Source organism: Procambarus clarkii, chromosome 92 (assembly GCF_040958095.1).
Source record: "Procambarus clarkii isolate CNS0578487 chromosome 92, FALCON_Pclarkii_2.0, whole genome shotgun sequence".
Classification (NCBI taxonomy): domain Eukaryota; kingdom Metazoa; phylum Arthropoda; class Malacostraca; order Decapoda; family Cambaridae; genus Procambarus; species Procambarus clarkii.
In genome coordinates, this window is record NC_091241.1 from 9,442,532 (window position 1) to 9,461,085 (window position 18,554).

Consider the following 18,554-nt stretch of genomic DNA (forward strand, 5'->3'; position numbering starts at 1 on the left):
TATTTCAAGAATGTGACTTAACCAAAGTAGAAATGCTCCGCAAATCAAGGGTCCCAAAATGTGGAATGATCTTCCCAATCACTTTAAAAGACTGCCCCTCTCTACACCATTTTAAGATAAAAACTAAGTACTGTACTGTACAGTACTACCTTATCAACTCCATGTAACATACCTTAACTCCTAAATGTTAACATATGTCTTGCTATTATCAAACATTAATGATTAATGACTAACTTGTAAAACTGCTGGTATATGCCATGTATAAACTTAAAAATAAAATTGTAGTCCCTCTATTTAGCTAAAATTACTATCCTGTTGCAATTTCTGTTGTTCCATTCGACATGTAATTATTGCCATTCTTTTTTGCTACTTCAGTTCAATTCATGCTTTTGTTCTCATTTACTTTAAGTTTTGTACCCCCCCCCCCCAACACACCTTGCCCGAAACGCTGTGTATATTAGTGGCTTTTGGCATAGTACAGTATATACTAGCTCTATCTAGAAATCCAACATTCTGCTTGTAACTTATTGTATGTATGTACTTTTTCCTAAATAAACATTATCATTATCAATTGTCTCAGAATGGATACCTTTTGTGCACCAGACGTGATAAACAACTGATACTGCATTTGTATTAATTTGCTCTCTGTGAAAGACAGGACCTTAAACTTCTGTTGGTAATGAACAGGTACATTACGCATGAGAAAACCTGGAGTGAATCAACGCCCTCATTAGAGAACCACATTTGACTATCCACCATGATTAAAATATCACTTTGTTGTCCTTATATATTTCAGCAAAAATGTAAACAGAAACCTCAACGCTGCTGGCATAACGATCCAGCCCAGCCTCTCCAGTGGTCACAACGATACAAAAATGATGTACTAAATTGCCCGAACCTAACCTAATCGAGGACCCACGAATAGAACACGAGACAGCCCGCCAGTTTTGTTGGCCGCTATAATTTATAGTACAGCATATTTTGACGTTGGGGATTTACCCAAGGGCCACTAATACTAGTGGCCTCGACGAGGACAGGAAGCCGGCAACTTGTCAAAGGTTTCCAACGTCTAAATGAGAGGACGGGTTGAAGCAACATACACACATTATAAGAAATTGGCAGATAATTTCCTCATAAAAAATCAAGAATATTAATGATTATTTGCACTAATAGTATGTTAGGCTTAAAAACACTACTCATAAATTGACTGACATTGTCTGTATATACCATGAATATACTTAATTACTGAAATAATAATAATACCCAACTACTGTACTTCCTTGCACCCCCAGTGCCTGTTGCACAGGAAGCAGAAGGCCACCCAAACCGAAGCATTTTGCCGTAACTTTACCTAAGACCAACAAAACTATCCTACTAGAAAATGATAGTGGTTCACGAAATTGACATACTGTCCCGTTTTCTATTGGTAGGTCCCCTGGGAGGTTAGGATATGGACACTTTAGTTAGACAAGTTTCTTGACGTTGGGAACGTTGGCGAGAACAGCCTGCCTGATCACCTACGTGTCGCCACCAGCACACTTGTACACCTCGCATGATGCCACTACAGTGAGGACCAGCTGCCTCACCACCTGCTGTAGGTACAGCATGTGTTGCCTCTGTATGAACTTGTTTGTGACCTGCCAATGATTCTCAACTATCCAGCACCTGCAACAGGTGAATTCTGAGATAACATTCTTAAGGACTCACTTTGGAGAATGATGATTATGCTGTTTTACTTCAACATTATTTACCTGAATTTACCAGAGAGCCACCATCTTTAGCGGCCTCGACGGGGTCAGGAAGATTTATTCCAAATTCTGAGCTTTCGAACTGTCTTGGTATTTACAGCTTCAGCAGGTATAGGTGATTCCAGAGGATCGTTATATTACGAATGACAAATTAACACAGCTGAATAACCACAGATTTCTTTTTAAGCCAAAGGCTCATCTGAGACTACTGTCTATTATTATTATTTTGTTGATTGCATTTCCTACTTGCTAAACAGCTCAATGACTATAGCTGTTTATCATCTGCTGAATGATCATGTTCTTGTCATGGTAGTTATGAGGGGTATTGTTATGCCGTACATGCAGAGTCGTGCAATTTTTAATATTTGCAACACATTTGCCAGTCTTCTGACCATTTGTGGAGTTTATGTAGACCGTTTTGCACAACCGTAATGTCGTTTTCGCTTCCAACTTTCCCCACATGTCTGTGTCATCCACATTATCATCACTCCCCCCCTCCCCCCACCCCCGCCCCTCTCCAGTATTTCCTGCCACCTCCTCCAATATTTCTTGTCAACCCCTTCCACTTTCCTATTAATGCCTTTAATCTAACTTTGACTTTAATGAAAAAGAGGCCGTGGTGGTGGTGGTGTCATCAGGCAGGTGTTTTTTGTGTGTGGCAGGATAGGTGGGTGGTATCAGGTGTTTGAGATCCCAAGACCTGCGTTGTCTCAGCGTATCAGAGCAGCTATCGCAACCCTGCTGCGTCAACACGTGTCTATATGGCAGTGTGACATGAGTGTGGCGGCGGCGTTTGAGCTCTGACATACCTACCATATATCTACAGGTGTGTGTACCCCTGGGACCCGACAACTGATGCAGGGGGCGGTTGGGAAGAAGGATGTGGCTTGAATGGGTGATATGAGGAGGATGTGGCTTGAATGGGTGATATGAGGAGGATGTGGCTTAGGTGGATATGAGTAAAGAGATGTATATGGGCGTGTAACAATGAACTAGGTTAAAAGCTTTATTATGTGAACGATAAAAAATGGGTAATGACGGAGGGAGGGAGAATTGGGTGACACAGGGGAGGGGAGTGAATACAACTAAAGATAACAGATGTTATCATATCTGTTATAATTACATAAATGATTAATTCCCCGCCCCCCCCCAAAAAAAAATAGATATTCCACAGGATGTGACGTAATTATGACATCATCTCATGACCGTAAGTCCAATAATTTCCGATTCAACATTACTAATTTATCTTAATCATTTTTATGACCAATCGCATCATTAATTTTGTACATATTATAAAATACACACATACCAGAAGCAGACACGAGTAACGCACTAGATAATCATCGCATATAACAACTGACTTTACTCACAGCCGACACTAGACATATTTAAATTAACACTGTACTCACAGCTGACACTGTACATTATGCACACATCTAACACTATCCTCACAGTTGACACTGTACACAACTAACAGTGTACTCATAGCTGACACTAAAAAATAAATGTCTGTCCAGAATTGGAAGTCACACACTTCGGGGTAACCGCATTAAACTTTGCAGGGTAACTGGTGGGTGTTACCGGACTATCATAAACGGGTCGGGGTCCAACCCGTCCTCCTAAAATTACGCTCGCATGCGCGGTATGGCCAAAAGTGGACGTAATTCAAAATGAGGTGGGCCCAGTGTTCTCTCTAAGGGGTGTCGGCTATTATGGCAAACTCCATGAAGTCCATAGAGATGAAATGTGGCTGTCAGGTCCATAGAGTTTCAACATCTCATAATACTACGCAACCCGTTCTCGCAAATTTAATAAGTCAATATTGACTTATTAAATATGTGCATAGGTGACATACTTAACATAATAGATACCCTTAAAAAGATTCATAGAAAACACCGACCTTACCTAACCTTGTTAGTATCTTAAGATAAGCATCTAATTGCTTCGTAATTACAATTATTACCTAACCTATAATAGGTATAGGTTAAGTAATAATTGTAATTACGAAGCAATAAGATGCTTATCTTAAGATACTAACAAGGTTAGGTAAGGTCGGTGTTTTCTATGAATCTTTTTAAGGGTATCTATTATGTTTAGTATATCACCTATGCACGTAGTTAATAAGTCAATATTGACTTTACGAATTTGCGAGAACGGGTTGCACTACAAAATTCTGATATTGACATTCGAGACTCATTTTCTGTCAGCATGATTTGCGTTCTGGGAGGCTCCGAGCACTTGATTGGTGCAATATTTTATGGTCGACCCAGGCATAGCTGACTTGTAATATTCATCGTTCTGAAGATGTGTTGATTATTACGAAATATTGGTATAGTGGTTCTAGTACCTGTATGTTAGGGAGTGATCCTGGTCGACGGAGTTCCAGTCAAGAGAGATCTTGGTGATTGATGACTCGCGCGTTCATGCAGCCTTTGTGTAATATACATATATGATATACGCCTTGGTGCACATAAGGACCACATGATTCATCCCTATAGGAGGAGGTCCCGGCACCATATAGTCAAGGGGATAAAACACTTTTAGCCTGTTTCCTATCTTTTGTCCCTACGACTGACCTCAATGAAACACTCAACTGTTCCCTGGGTCGTCGAAGCAATAATGCCCTCCGTCAAAACTGGTGTCCCACATGGGTGAAGGGAGTAGATCACTATCGTCGCCCGCTACATTAATTATAGTGCCCCATCATCCTCCCCCCACCCTCAGGTGGGTGTGATGAGCAGCCATTTAAGTGGGTGACCACTCTCGCCCGCCTCCCAGAGATGGACGTCACCACCCACCTCCCACACATGGCGCCCTCCCACACGCCTGGGAACCTTCCACTCCTCACTCTTTGTTTTTCCTTATTTTTGTCATCTAATTTAGTATTTTGAAAACTTACTAAATAATAATGATAAATATGGCGTTAGTAATTAACATGGGATGTGGGGTCCCCGTAGTACAGTCGGGTTCGTTCTCGACTCAATCGGGAACTCGGAGTTCGAATCCCAGAGGGGGCAGAAATGGGTAGGCACGTTCCTATTACCTAATGCACCTGTTCACCTAGTTACCCAGGAGTTAACTTGTTGGGTGGTATGATAGGAAAGGGACAGTATTTCGACGTGGAGGGGGGGGGGGAGGTCCACGATATAAGCCTAACATGTCCCCCCCCTCCTCCACTCCCAACAAAATGAATTACGATGGTGATGTTAGTAATAAAAATTATATATAAATATTATGAACGGGGAAGTTTATCTAAAATATGTGACCAAACTAACAAAATCTTGAAAAAGAATTAAGAAGAGCCAAAATAAATTATGGTATTCGTATAGCAGCAAAGACAAATATAGTACAGAACTAGTTTTTTCAGACATCAAACAAAGATTAGGAAGAAAACTGGGCCATTAAACATTGAGATGGGTCAGGCAGCTGATAATGACAATGGACTTAGTGGTATTCTAAAAAAGTACTTTCTCTGTATTTATTAAAAAACTATGTTATACTTGCAGCTAAATTCCAGTCTATGGAGATGGTGAAGAGGACAAGCTGACTTGCTTAGAGGTTATCAGAGAGGAAATTATTAAATAATAGAAAAATTAAAGCCCAACAAGTCACTAGGACCAATCAAAATATTTGAGAATGTATAGGAGAGCTTAGTAAGCCCTTTTGCATATTGTTAATAAAATTATTAGTCAAACAAACTGCCGGACTCATGGAAGGTTGTGAATGTGATGCCAATTTTAAACAGATGTATCAATTCAAATAAATATATATCTTGAATTTTTTTATAAAAACTAATGTGTGTGTCAAAGTTCAGAGGCCAGACGCCCGAGGCTAGCCTCACCCAACTTTCACACATGGTGAGCATGTGAGTATTCAGCCCATCCTCCTGTTTTGGTAGTACAGTACTTATAGTAACGACAAGGACCATAGTATATATACCGACGTACAACGAAATTAGAAAGTAGAAATCTGAACTATTGAGTTGGACAAACCGGAAAACTAGTTTTTACTTTTGTTGCTTTGACAAATTAACTAAACTAACCTAACCTTCCTAGGCCTAACACACGATATCTGAGGCCTAATATGGTATATGTGTGTGCTATACCTGGGAATATTTAAGTTTGTTTTTAGCTTCATTTATTTCAAAAGTCCTTACTAGTTCTTATACTACTATCTAAAAGCTAATAACGTATGGATTCGTGACTATTAACGACCGTCACAACAGTAACTATCTAAACAGGAGGATGGGTTGGAGTACCATAGGCCAGTCGGGGTCGGCCTAAGTGTAATGCTTAAAGAAATATCGGAATCTAGATCAAACCCTCTACGATTTTCATGACGTCTGAAATGTCAGGTAGTGTTTACCGCACAGTTTTGATGCTGAAGACCATTGTTTACCAGCATATTTTTCATGCTTTATTTCAAAACAATGAACGGGAATTAGTTTAGGTTACAGTATTACTACTTCTGAGATCGAGACAGAAGGAGAGACAAACCCAGGCACTGCCGGGTTCAACCTTTTTCTTGTGTTTAAAAAATTACTATTATTCTTTCCCATCATATATGAAGTAGTCGATAAAGAAAAAGATTGCAACATAATACATTTTGACATTACAAAACCTTTGAAGTTATTCTTCATTAAATAACTAATTGAAAAGTAGAAGAACAAGGTGTAAAGGGTGGCTTATCTTAACATGGATCAGAGTATGGTTATTTTAAAGGAAACAATGGGTAAGCATAAACGAATTTAATGTTTGAGTAAGTGCATTGTCCCTGGACTCTGTCGTGTTGCTTACCATATATTTAAACGATTTAATCCCATGATTAAACAGCAAATTACCAAATTTGTTGACGATGCCAAAATAAGGCTGTTAGTAAATTCAAAGACAAAATCGAATCGCTGTGAGACGACTTAGGTTTTCAAAATGGGCGAAATATTGAAAGACGGAGTTTATTGCTGACAAATGTAGGGTCGAATCCTAGCATGTGATGAGTGAGGGACCACATAGCTGGATAACGCTATAATGGTCAAAACCTAAATGCCAAATGGTTTAAGTGTCATGATTAAGTAATCTTAACCAAATAAATCCATGTAAATGTTGAAAATAAGGCAAATAGGATACCCAAGATTTGTAATACGGTTTTAGAAATAAGATATCTAATGTAATTCTTCAGTTTTATCATGCCTTTATAAGGCTTATTTTAGGTTATGGAGCTGGTGCCATACCATAGAATGTACAAGTTCTTCGCAATGTGTACAGAGATGGAGATCTACTCCTATATCCACCTTTGTAAATAATTTCTGATACTGAATACAATCGAACAACAAAATAAAATAATATAATTCTAAAAATAATAATATTATAATTATCATCTGTAGACCATATTCATCTCTCAATCCTCAGTAGTTCACTGTGTCAGGTTTTCCGGGAGTAAACAATGCCATAGATATCGCAAACTTTTATGTCGCACTTGATACTGAAGGGATTTTTTTTTCAAGACAAATGATATGTTGGGAGTAGAAGGAAGTTACTGCCATCACTCTCCTCCCCGTGTTTTGCCTTGTATCGAGGTCACCCCAAGATCAAACTACTGACCCTCCCTAGGATGCAACTCCACAGCAGTTTGATGAATTTATACATGATACATATATCATGGTGACATTGAAGCTGTGTTCGAAACAATAACTGTCCTGCGTCAGTTTGGAAATAAGAAGCCGACTTTATCAGTGTTTCTTAAAAATATCCACTCTCTTCCTGTCAAGGCAGCTGTTGTCATGGTGACACCCGCCATTGCTCAACCCAAGTCTGCGAATCATTTGAGTTAACACATATGGTTAATAATATACGTATTGGTGGAAATAATTGAGATTGTCATATATTCCTTATTAAATTCAGGACCACTGCACTTATTAAACACAGGACACCTGCACCTATAAATGGATGCCGCTAGTGCATCTGCTAGTCTGCGTCACGACTAAATATTTTCAGAATAAAATTTCACTCCATGAAGGAACTAGTGAGCAAGAGAGAGATAAGCGACGGGGTATATATGTCGTCCCTTCACCTTCCCGCCACACTCCACACACAATACCAGTCATGACAAGATTACGAATTTGTTTAGTGTTGTGGTTACCCGCGCTCCTCGCTACCTATGTCTCCTCAGGTAAGGCTGCAAATGGTGATAACTGTGTTAATTATTGGTGATAATCGTGCCATAGTTCTTTTTAAGTTATGCTCGTCATGTCTGATGTACCTCCATGCAGCATATCAATAATGGAGTGGGAGAGGTAATTAATGAATTTATAAATAAATAAATAAATTTGGTGACAGCATTTCGGTGCCATATTAGAAATTGCAATGAGCATAAATGATATATTTATGAATGGTACAGTTTCTCAAGAGGCCTTATAGACATTAATATGATATATTGACTAAAACTCTATTATATAAACCCTAATTTTAATCTCACGAGAAGAGTCGCAATAACGTGGTTGTAGAGTTGATAGAAATGCGGAACAATAATCAAGCAGTCGGGTCTCACGCGATATAAGTCCCGGTTCGAATCCCTTCGGTAGGAGAGAAGCATTTTGGAAAAAAAATTACTCCTTTCATATGATGCCTTTTGTTTACCTAGCAGTAATAGGTACCTACTGTAGATGATTAATGGAGGCTGACAGGTGACTAGATGATTAAAGAAGTTTGACAGATGATTCTAGATGATTAAGGAAGTTTGACAGATGATTCTAGATAACTAAAGGAGGTAGACAGATGACTGTCGATGATTAAGGAGACTGCCAATCAGGTGACCAGATAACTCGTTTCCTCAATCATAACACAATGTAGAAACACCACCTTTATGGCTAGTGTGTTTTTATCACATATTTGTTTATATTTTGTATTGGGCTAACAATAACAGCCTAATATCTAGCTAGCGATAATTATGATTGGTAGTGCGTGTTTAGCCAGGTGGTGTTGTACCCGCACCAGCTGCAGCCTCTTCCACCAGTACCCAGGCACCGAGGTGACGGGAGAGGGAGGGATAGGAGTTGATAAGGTTTGGTATGACAGCGTTTTTGCTAGGCATGGGAAATCATTTGTAATTTTTCCTAAGGTCAAGATAAGTGGTAATATTAGTTATAATGTTATAAATAATGTTAATTAGTAACAGGAATAATAAATTTTCATATTCGCGTTTATTTACTTCGTTATCAGCAGTTTGTGGCCTATACTACGAACAACAGCAATACAAAATATTAAAATAATATTGAGTGGATTAGATTATGGTTTGTGGGTCACACTGGGTGTTGGTGTGACAAACACATTACACCCCCTCCCTATAAGGAGCTTACCCCCCGCCCATATAACGAATTCACAGCACTGCTCCTGTGCCAGGTAAGTTACGGGCTCACCATAGCCCGTGCTACTTGGAACTTGTTCCGAGTAGCTGAATCTATAACAACAACAACAACAACAGCCCATATATCATACACACCCCCACCATACTTGACCACCATGTTGTATCCCTCAGAGATGATGGTGTGCTACTTCTCCTCGTGGGCGGTATACCGGCCTGGCAACGGGAGGTTCGACGTGGATGACATAGACCCCAACCTCTGTACCCACCTCATCTTTGGCTTCGCCGGCCTCAGCAACCTTACCTGGGAGATTGAGGTGAGTCGAGCCATCTTTAACTACTTGTACGCCGCGGCGTGACCACACTCACTTCTAACACCTTAAATACACAAATGGCCAAAGCCTATGTAATACGTTACGTAGTTTATCAGTTGCGAGGTCAAAAAAACAGCGGTAGTTGTCTTGAAAAAGGCTATTTAGCCTTTAGGCAGCTACTGCAGGGCGTGATATGTCTGCCGCTGGGTTTGTTTATATCCAAAATGGCGAGCCACCTATCTACCTTTTAGTCAGGGGTTAATAATTATTTACGAGTGGTCGTTAAATTATAATTGATTAAGAAATCGAGTTAATGTTGTTAGGTCGATAAATTAATAAAGTATTGAGTTTAATTTCCTCACCTCAGTTTCTCAGTTGTCTTGTGGTAGGAACAGCTGACGACGCCTTCAAGAAGTTCAGGGTAGAAATAGCCTAAGCTACTCTATCTCTTTTAGATGCATTTCCTTGTCTCAATATACATATTTGAACTTGAACTCAAGAAGTATTGCATCAGCCCACAACGTATATTACTACGTATTATTATTTATAAATTTAAACAGAGGACGAATCCCCTTGCGAATTTAATTTAATATTTAAGTGTTAATTGGGTTGAAAATGGATATAATTTAAATGTGGAAATTATTTACCACACCAGTTCTACACACCTGTCCACACCAGCAGCTGATATCAACATTATATACGGCAAATTGATACCACTACACAGCATGAGAAATGGAACATCTCAATTTCTTGCCCTAGGATTTTGTTATACTATTTTCAACGTTAAATGAAGCTGTAGGTCATGCTGCACCAGCTGCTGTAGTTCAGTTATTAGAGTAATGTTATATTTTCTGTTTAAAACTAAAACCTCTAAATGGGAAATACTACTTACTGTGTTAACAATAACCCCACCTCTCTATCTTCCCAAAAACATTAATATCCTAATTAATTGCTCTATGCATCTCGCATTATCCATAGATGTTTACATATAATTTAGCCATATAATTAATCTATATATAGTTAATCTATACTGTATATAATTAATTCATATTTACTTTTTGTAATCTTCCAAGGTCTTGGACCCGTGGAACGAGCTATGTCCTCCAGAGCCTGGCAATAACTGTGCCTATGACCGCTTCGTCGCCCTCAAGGAACAAAACCCTAGTTTGATTACCCTGCTGGCCGTTGGCGGCTGGAATGAGGGCTCTTCAGACTTTTCTGAGGTAAGTCGCAACTCTGGAGAATCAAGATGGAGGAGGGTAGGCTACTTTTCTTTACGGAAGTCTAGGATTGGATTTTACGGGTTATTCCTGCCCGTGCCAGCTCTCGGGTGGCTTAATCTTCATCAATCTGGAATTGGATATAAAATTCCACATCACATTTAGGGCTTGGACTAATCTTCATGAGATTATTTCATGGTAAATCAGGGATGAGGTTAAATTGTAACTTAAGAGTAGAGTAAGTCCATGGTAGATTTGAGATATTGCAGCTGAATGGTAGATTAGGGAGGGAGCAGCTCAGTGGTAGATTATGGATAGGGTAGCTCAGTGGTAGATTATGGATAGGGCAGCTCGTGACAGGTTAGGGATAGGACACCTCAGTAGTACGTTAGGGCTAAAACATCACCATTGTACATACTCGAGTATTCTCTCATAAAAGGTAAACATTTGTCTACCTCATAACACAATGTTAAACTATATAGTTCCCGTAAAGAGCGTAGTTCAAGTGCAAAGTTAAACTAGGTATGTAGTTCGTGTAAAGTTACTAGCATAACGTGTTAAACGAGTTACACGTTAAACCAGTTCGTCACAAGCATCAATAAAAATTAAACTATCTAGGTCTCGTAAAAACATAGTTAGCTGTATGTTAAACTTGCTAATATTTTTAATAACATTAGTGAATGATGTGTTTAGTGTAGTGGTGCATCCATTTATTGCTACAGTGATACCAGTTAATTAATGTAGTTTACCTTACCTGAATGCTCCTTCCTTCCTGTAGATGGCCAGGGACCCGGCCAAGAGAAGGACCTTCATCGACAGCTCCGTCAGTCTCGTGCTTGAGCACAACTTCGACGGCCTCGACGTCGACTGGGAATACCCGACCACCCGAGGTGGTGCTCCGGACGACAAGGTGTGTATACCCAGGGCAAGGTGTGGTGGGTGTTGGGTATACCCAGTAGACTCCAACAAACATGGTGGACGGCACACTAACTAGAGAAGAGACACATGACATTAGCTATACCACCAAGCAATAACTCCAGAGAGACTGATAAATAGCATAACGTCAGCTGCATACACTAAACGAGACATCTAGATCATTGTACACCACGTATGTGAGTCATCAGGCTAATACTCCACCCTCGTCCTACCTCAGGAGAACTTTGTGACGCTGTTGACGGAGTTCCGAAGCGTGTTCAGCCAGTTCACACCGCCGCTGCTGCTGTCGGCTGCGTTGTCGCCCGGCAAGCCCACCATCGACGCCTCCTACGACGTGCCAGCCCTGGCCCAGGCCTTGGACTTCATGAACGTGATGGGCTACGACTATCACGGCGCTTGGGACAACTTCACCCACCACAACGCCCCTATTTGTGGCTACTACCTCGACTGGGGCGAGTATATCGACTTTAATGTGGTAAGTGTACTCACCTATTTGTGCTTGCGGGGTTTGAGCTTCGGCTCTTTGGTCCCGCCTCTCAAGTGTCAATCAACTAGTGTGTGTGTGTGTGTGGCGAAGACGGAAGGATGGTAGTATGTGAAGACAGCTCCACCTTACCTTCATCTTCTCCGCTTTGGAAAATGGCAGTCCCATCCATCTTCACTTTGGAAGATGGCAGTCAGTTGAAGACAGCTCCAGCTACCCTCAACTGTCTGAAATCTTCCAAACTCCTGTTGGAAATATTCTGGAATCAAATGTTTGAGTTAGGATATCTACATATTTAATCAGGGATAGGACAGTTCCATTAAAATGAAAAATAATAATAATAATAAATTAGGGCTTGAGTAACTCAGTGATAGGTTATGGCTTGCACAATTCCATGGTTAATCATGGCCTCCTCTCTCTCTACTCCCGTATCCTCTTCCAGAATTTCACCTCCCCATCCCTCTACCTTCCCCCATCCTTTCCAAACCCTTTGGACATCAAAGCAAAAAGTATGGCTTGCGGATTACGGAGGCAGAAACGTGTATCTATTCCTCTTGGCAGGAATTTACTGTGGACTACTACCTGTCACTGGGCCTTCCTCGGGAGAAGATGGTGCTGGGGATCCCCGCTTACGGCCGGTGCTGGACTCTGGATGACATCAGTCAACACGGTATACTGGCTCCAGCTCACAAACCCGGCAAAGCTGGACCTTACATTCGCATCCCTGGCAGCTTGGGAGCTAACGAAGTAAGTGTGTGTTGATCTAACTAGTTACAGCTGCTGGTATAAGAGCATCAGTAGATGACAACCTCTTCGGGCATCTTAATGTCATAGAAACCTGTACTATACCTCACAAGTTTCTGCTGCCAGTGGCGACATCCTCGTCCTCCCTACAACACATTTATATTGTGAGAAGGCCACTGTTGCTGACAGGAATGAGTTTAACTGGCTGTTAATCCGAGAATTTGATAATAATCCAGTTCCAATAAACGCAATTGTGTTAATGAGTTATGGTGGCTGTTATTTGAGTCGGATTATCGAAAAGTATATGAAAGGCATGAGATAATGTCTCACCTCCTCTGGTAGATCTGTGAGCGTCTGTCGGAGGACCAGCGAGGAGACTGTACAGTGGTGCACGACCCGGCGCTCCACGAGCCCTACTTCTACTGCATCAGCGACAGGATCTGGTGCGGCTACGACGACGCCGACTCCGCCTACCTCAAGGTCTCGTCCAGATAAACGTTCACTTCTACACAATGAAATCCCAGTAACGTGATGTATCTATGAGACAATCTTTGGAGCAGAGCGGCTGGTTTGATCCTGCCGTCCTGCAGCAATGATTGTTCTCAGCCACGTCTAAGTTGGCTGACTCACATCATATAATCATGTAAAATATAACTTTTGGGACTTTTAAAACTAACTCATTACCTGTGCCTTATACATGTCTCCATACCTGTCCCCGCGACAAGGCTGACCTGGACCATTACACACAGGCTCGCCTGGCCAAGAACAAGGGTCTGGCTGGGGTGATGGTGTGGACCATCGACACCGACGACTTCCACAGCTTCTGCTACAACGAGCCCTTCCACCTCATCAAGGCTATGAAGAGGGCGCTCAGCAAGCCGGCTGGTGGAGACGAGTTGGTCAGTACTGAAACTTCCAGCCTTTGGCTCACTAGTTGAGTAAATAAGTCTAGACCCCAATTCTGAGAAAGCTCATGGCACACTTATTCCAGGGGCCAAGAGTCTAAGGGGAGGGAGGGAGGGCATGTGGACCTACGGCTCAGGGGCTAGATTCACGAAGCAGTTACACAAGTTCTTACGAACGTGTACATCTTTCCTCAATATTTGACGACTTTGGTTACATTTATTAAACAGTTTACAACCATGAGGTAGGTATTTTTGTTTATTTCTAAAATGAATTCCAATATTAGATATTACAGGATAGTAGAAGAGTTATTGTGTGTTTTTCTCGACACAGCCTCATGACATATCAAAAAATGCGATTTTAGGAGCTAAAATTTTAGGAGCGACTTCTATTAGGAGCTAACTATGGATACTTTGCAAAAATTTCCAATATTTTTTCATTTATAATAAGATTTCCATTTCATGTAACGTAAGTTTACATTATTATCGAAATTGCTCAATTTATATACTGTACAATATAAAACAATGCTTGTTGTGTGTGTCCCTGTCTTGATACACACACTTTATGTACTCTAATCCCCTATATGCCAAACTGAGATACTTACCTGAATTTACTTGATGGCCCCAATATCTCTAGTGGCCTCGATAAGAACAGGAAAGCGGCAGCTTGTCATTTGACCCCCCTCCCCCCATCTCCTATGGTTCCTGAGGATATTTTCCAGTTGAAATTTAAATTAAAGTAATGTCTTAGGTAACACAATCGAGTCGTATTCGAGCTGTGAGCTGTTGACTTTAGCTACGCTTTGGGCAGGATAGAGCGAGGCCTCGGCTATTTTCTCCAGCATGAGGCTATCCAAGCTGGACTGTTTTTGTTTTTTGTCTGGCCTGGGTTGAGAGGCTAGGCGACCATGCAGGTGGTTGGCGAGGCTTGTGTTTATCTCTAGCCATTTATTCTTTTACAGGAATGTGCCGCCGTAACTTCTACTTGGGAAGTAACCACATCGACTGAGGTATTTATCACCACAACTACTGAGCCACCTACCACAACTACTACTACCACCACTACTACTACTGAGCCACCTACCACAACTACTACCACCACTACTACTACTACTGAGCCACCTACCACAACTACTACTGAACCACCTACTACTACTGAACCACCTACCACTACTGAGCCACCTACCACTACTGAACCACCTACCACTACTGAGCCTCCTACCACTACTGAGCCACCTACCACTACTGAGCCACCTACCACTACTGAGCCACCTACCACTACTGAGCCACCTACCACTACAACCACTGATGGTGGCTCAACCACTACTCGTCATCCAGTATTTAAGCCCAACTGCACCGGTTTAAGTGATGGAACTACGTTTTCCCACCCTGACTGCAATAAGGTTTGTTCACCCTTTATTGTGTGTGTATCTATGATATAATTTTTCTGAAAAATTATAACAAATAGCTCTGCGCGTGCGACTAAACCCAAAGTCCAGCTCACTGAGAACCGCCTATCTGTGCCCCACAGTTCTGGGAGTGCAGGAACGGGAACCCTCTGGTGATGCTGTGTGCTGGGGGCACGGTGTGGGACCAGTCCCTCCACTCCTGTAACTGGGAGGAGAACGTGGACACCTCCGGCTGTAACTTGTGGACCTGCCAGGTCGACAATGTCTATTACCCCGCTGAAGACTGCGATAAGGTGACAACAATTCTTGTATTCGTGCGATAATATTGTTAATATTTCCAAACTATCTTAACCCGCCAAACACACACCGAAACTACGACGTTGGTACAACGTTCGAACAAATTTTAACACTTCCTAACTAGTTATAACAACCAATATAGCAAGTTGTAACAATGTTCTAATACGTCATAAACACGATGTAACAACTTCATTACAAGTTGTAACAAGCGGAAAATACAGTTTCGGTTTGTGTTTCCAGGGTTGGTTTATGATTTGTTAATTGTGTTTAGTAAATTCTATACTTTATCATCGGTCTTTTAAGTAGTTTTGAAAATGTAAAATTTATTACTTTTTTGGTTTTCTGTAGATTTAAGTTGTGTTTAAGGTCTGTAATTGAGGTAAAAATTAAATTAATCTTTATTTGATCAATTTGTATTGGCCAGTAAATTCAGAAAGTTTATTTCACGTACAAATTTGAAGGGTTAAGATAAGCTAGCTGCTTTGATCTTCAGTTTAGATTTTAATCTTTCGTATTATGTTTACTTAGAGTATCAGGTACCACATACATGTGTATATTGACACTATGAGGTCCACATGTATGTGTACATTGACACTATGAAGTCCACATGCATGTGTACATTGACACTATGAGGTCCACATGAATGTGTACATTGACACTATGAGGTCCACATGAATGTGTACATTGACACTATGAGGTCCACATGAATGTGTATATTGACACTATGAGGTCCACATGTATGTGTACATTGACACTATGAAGTCCACATGCATGTGTACATTGACACTATGAGGTCCACATGAATGTGTATATTGACACTATGAGGTCCACATGCATGTGTACATTGACACTATGAGGTCCACATACATGTGTACATTGACACTATGAGGTCCACATGCGTGTGTACATTACACTATGAGGTCCACATGCATGTGTACATTGACACTATGAGGTCCACACACGTGATACAAGTTTATGAAGGCACACATAACAACTGAATTGTATTGGCAGTACTACTGGTGCTACCAAGGATCGCCCCATCTGGAGCAGTGTGCTGCTGGTCTCTTCTGGAACCAGCACATCCTTCAGTGTGACACTGCCGGCGATGTTGACACCTCTGCCTGCAACCTCTAGTCGCTCCTCATCTCCGCCACCATCTCCACATCCATCAACATCACTAGTTGTTTCACCAGCAGGCAATGAGAGGATATCGTATTTGTCGATGTATGTTAAGTTATTAACTTTGATAAAGTAATTAAGAAAATAAACTGGGACCATAAATGCGAGGAGTTCGAGATTGGCACGGTTACTGGAGCCTCATGTAAGGTAGTAAACTCTTCAAATGGAGCTTCACAAAAGGGAGTTAACTCTTCAAGTGGATTGGGATACCACTTGAAGGGATGCGCAAGGATCCAAGACGGTATTGAGATGCATGTTTTAAAAGAATTATAGTTGATGATAGTGTAAAATATATATATATATATATTGTTAAGACTTGCAGAGCGTTTCTTTACCTTATAATCGTAGGAACAGATTGGTATTGTCCCTTCCTAAGAACAGAGGAGTGTCATATCTTTCTGTCCTCTTCCCGAGGAGGATATTATAATTTTTTTACTCAGTTGATTTACTCCGTTGACACCAATCTTCAAGAAAGTTCGCAAGAGAGGACTGTAATGCTTGGGATTATTAAAGAGGACCTACAATTGCTCCTTGCACTTGTAATAGCCCACCTTGAGTTACCCAAATAACTAAGAAGAGGACACTGATACACCAGTGGCCGAGATAACGGCACAAAGGAACGAACTCCTCCACTAGGATATCGTGATCTTGTATTAAGGGTCGTCGTCCTCCCAACACAAGTTCGCTAGAGGGCTAAAGGGGTCATACACCAATATTTGTAGTTGGTGTAAGGCTGTGTAGCAGCTCTACCCTCGAAATTGTTTCAGGAATTGTAAGTGGATAAAGAAGTCGTATAACAAGTCTTAGTAAGCTGGTGGCTGAGTGGACAGAACACGGGGCGCGTGATCCTGTGGTCCCGGGTTCGGTCCCGGCGAGAAACAATGGGCAGAGTTTCTTTCACCTTGATGCCCTTGTTACCTAGCAGTAAATAGGTATCTGGGAGTTAGTCAGCTGTCACGGGCTACTTCCTGGGGGTGGAGGCCTGGTCGAGGACCGGGCCGCGGGGACACTAAGCCCCGAAATCATCTCAAGATAACCTCAAATATGTGAGAGTAGTATGGGGAAAAGGGTTTAATTGAAAACTTGTGTAACTTACTGTTGGTTTAGCAGCAATTTATTAATAAAGTAGCACTGTTACTTTACACACTAGCACACAGTACCACTAGTTCTTTACGTTAATAGAGAATATCACGGCCACAAAACTAAGCAAACAAGGAATATCAAACAGTTTGATATTTGCAAGTTTGCAAACAGCAAAGTTGCCTCCTGTCACTTTTAACGCCAACAGAGTAGTGAATTAAGTGAATGCACTCGTGATAAGCTGTCTATAGTACTGGCAACCACACGTAGGAATTCGATTAGTATACAACGGTCTACTAACACTTGTCAATCGAAACACAAGCACTGCACAGCGATAATAATATCATAACACAGAATTGTAACAAATGAAAATACACAACAATGATATATTATTAATCACAATTCCTGTAAATGAAGGCACAATAACATATGTTACCAAGGGGGCCGGTAGGACAGTCGGGTTCGTTCTCGACGCACAATTGAGTATTCTGGGTTCGAATACTGGGATGGACAGAAATGGTTGGGCATATTTCCTTTCACCTAATGCCTCTGTTCACCTAGCAGTAAGAAGGTACCCAGGAGTTAGTTAGCTCGTTGTGGGGTTGCATCCCAGGGTTGCCAGATCCAAATTGCTGAAAGTAATTTACTCACGTAAATAATATGGGCGATACAATGCCTCCGTCCTCTTATTGGTCTATATTATTCAGTTAGATGGACATTTCTGTCTTGTATAAAAAAGAAATTGTTGTTCTTTTGTACAACAACAAGGTTATTGAGCAAAAGGACGTATTTCTTATTTTGCATTTTATTCATATAAGCGTTGGCATTCCCCACAACAGCCAATCACAGGAAGGTATTTGTTGGAAACTCTGCCTTCAACAAAAT

The 18,554-nt window shown here is 41.1% G+C and overlaps 1 protein-coding gene across 1 annotated transcript; it reads left to right on the forward strand.

Moving 5' to 3' along the window:
* The first annotated feature begins 7,755 nt into the window (after positions 1 to 7,755).
* On the forward strand, positions 7,756 to 16,907 carry LOC123775083 (chitinase-3-like protein 1). Its single transcript, XM_045769929.2, has 11 exons — positions 7,756 to 7,913; positions 9,279 to 9,421; positions 10,492 to 10,641; positions 11,417 to 11,548; positions 11,792 to 12,049; positions 12,620 to 12,805; positions 13,145 to 13,282; positions 13,552 to 13,701; positions 14,667 to 15,107; positions 15,236 to 15,406; positions 16,422 to 16,907. Exons 1-11 carry the CDS (start codon positions 7,847 to 7,849, stop codon positions 16,542 to 16,544), a joined length of 1,959 nt encoding a protein of 652 aa, XP_045625885.2. The 5' UTR covers positions 7,756 to 7,846; the 3' UTR covers positions 16,545 to 16,907.
* The last annotated feature ends 1,647 nt before the right edge of the window (positions 16,908 to 18,554 follow it).

Excerpts from the sequence above, each read along its gene's own strand:
- LOC123775083 (XM_045769929.2), top strand. The coding sequence starts at position 7,847 with ATGACAAGATTACGAATTTGTTTAGTGTTGTGGTTACCCGCGCTCCTC. Across the intron at positions 9,422-10,491 it reads ACCTTACCTGGGAGATTGAG|GTCTTGGACCCGTGGAACGA; the intron begins GTGAGTCGAGCC and ends TAATCTTCCAAG. Across the intron at positions 12,050-12,619 it reads AGTATATCGACTTTAATGTG|GAATTTACTGTGGACTACTA; the intron begins GTAAGTGTACTC and ends TCCTCTTGGCAG.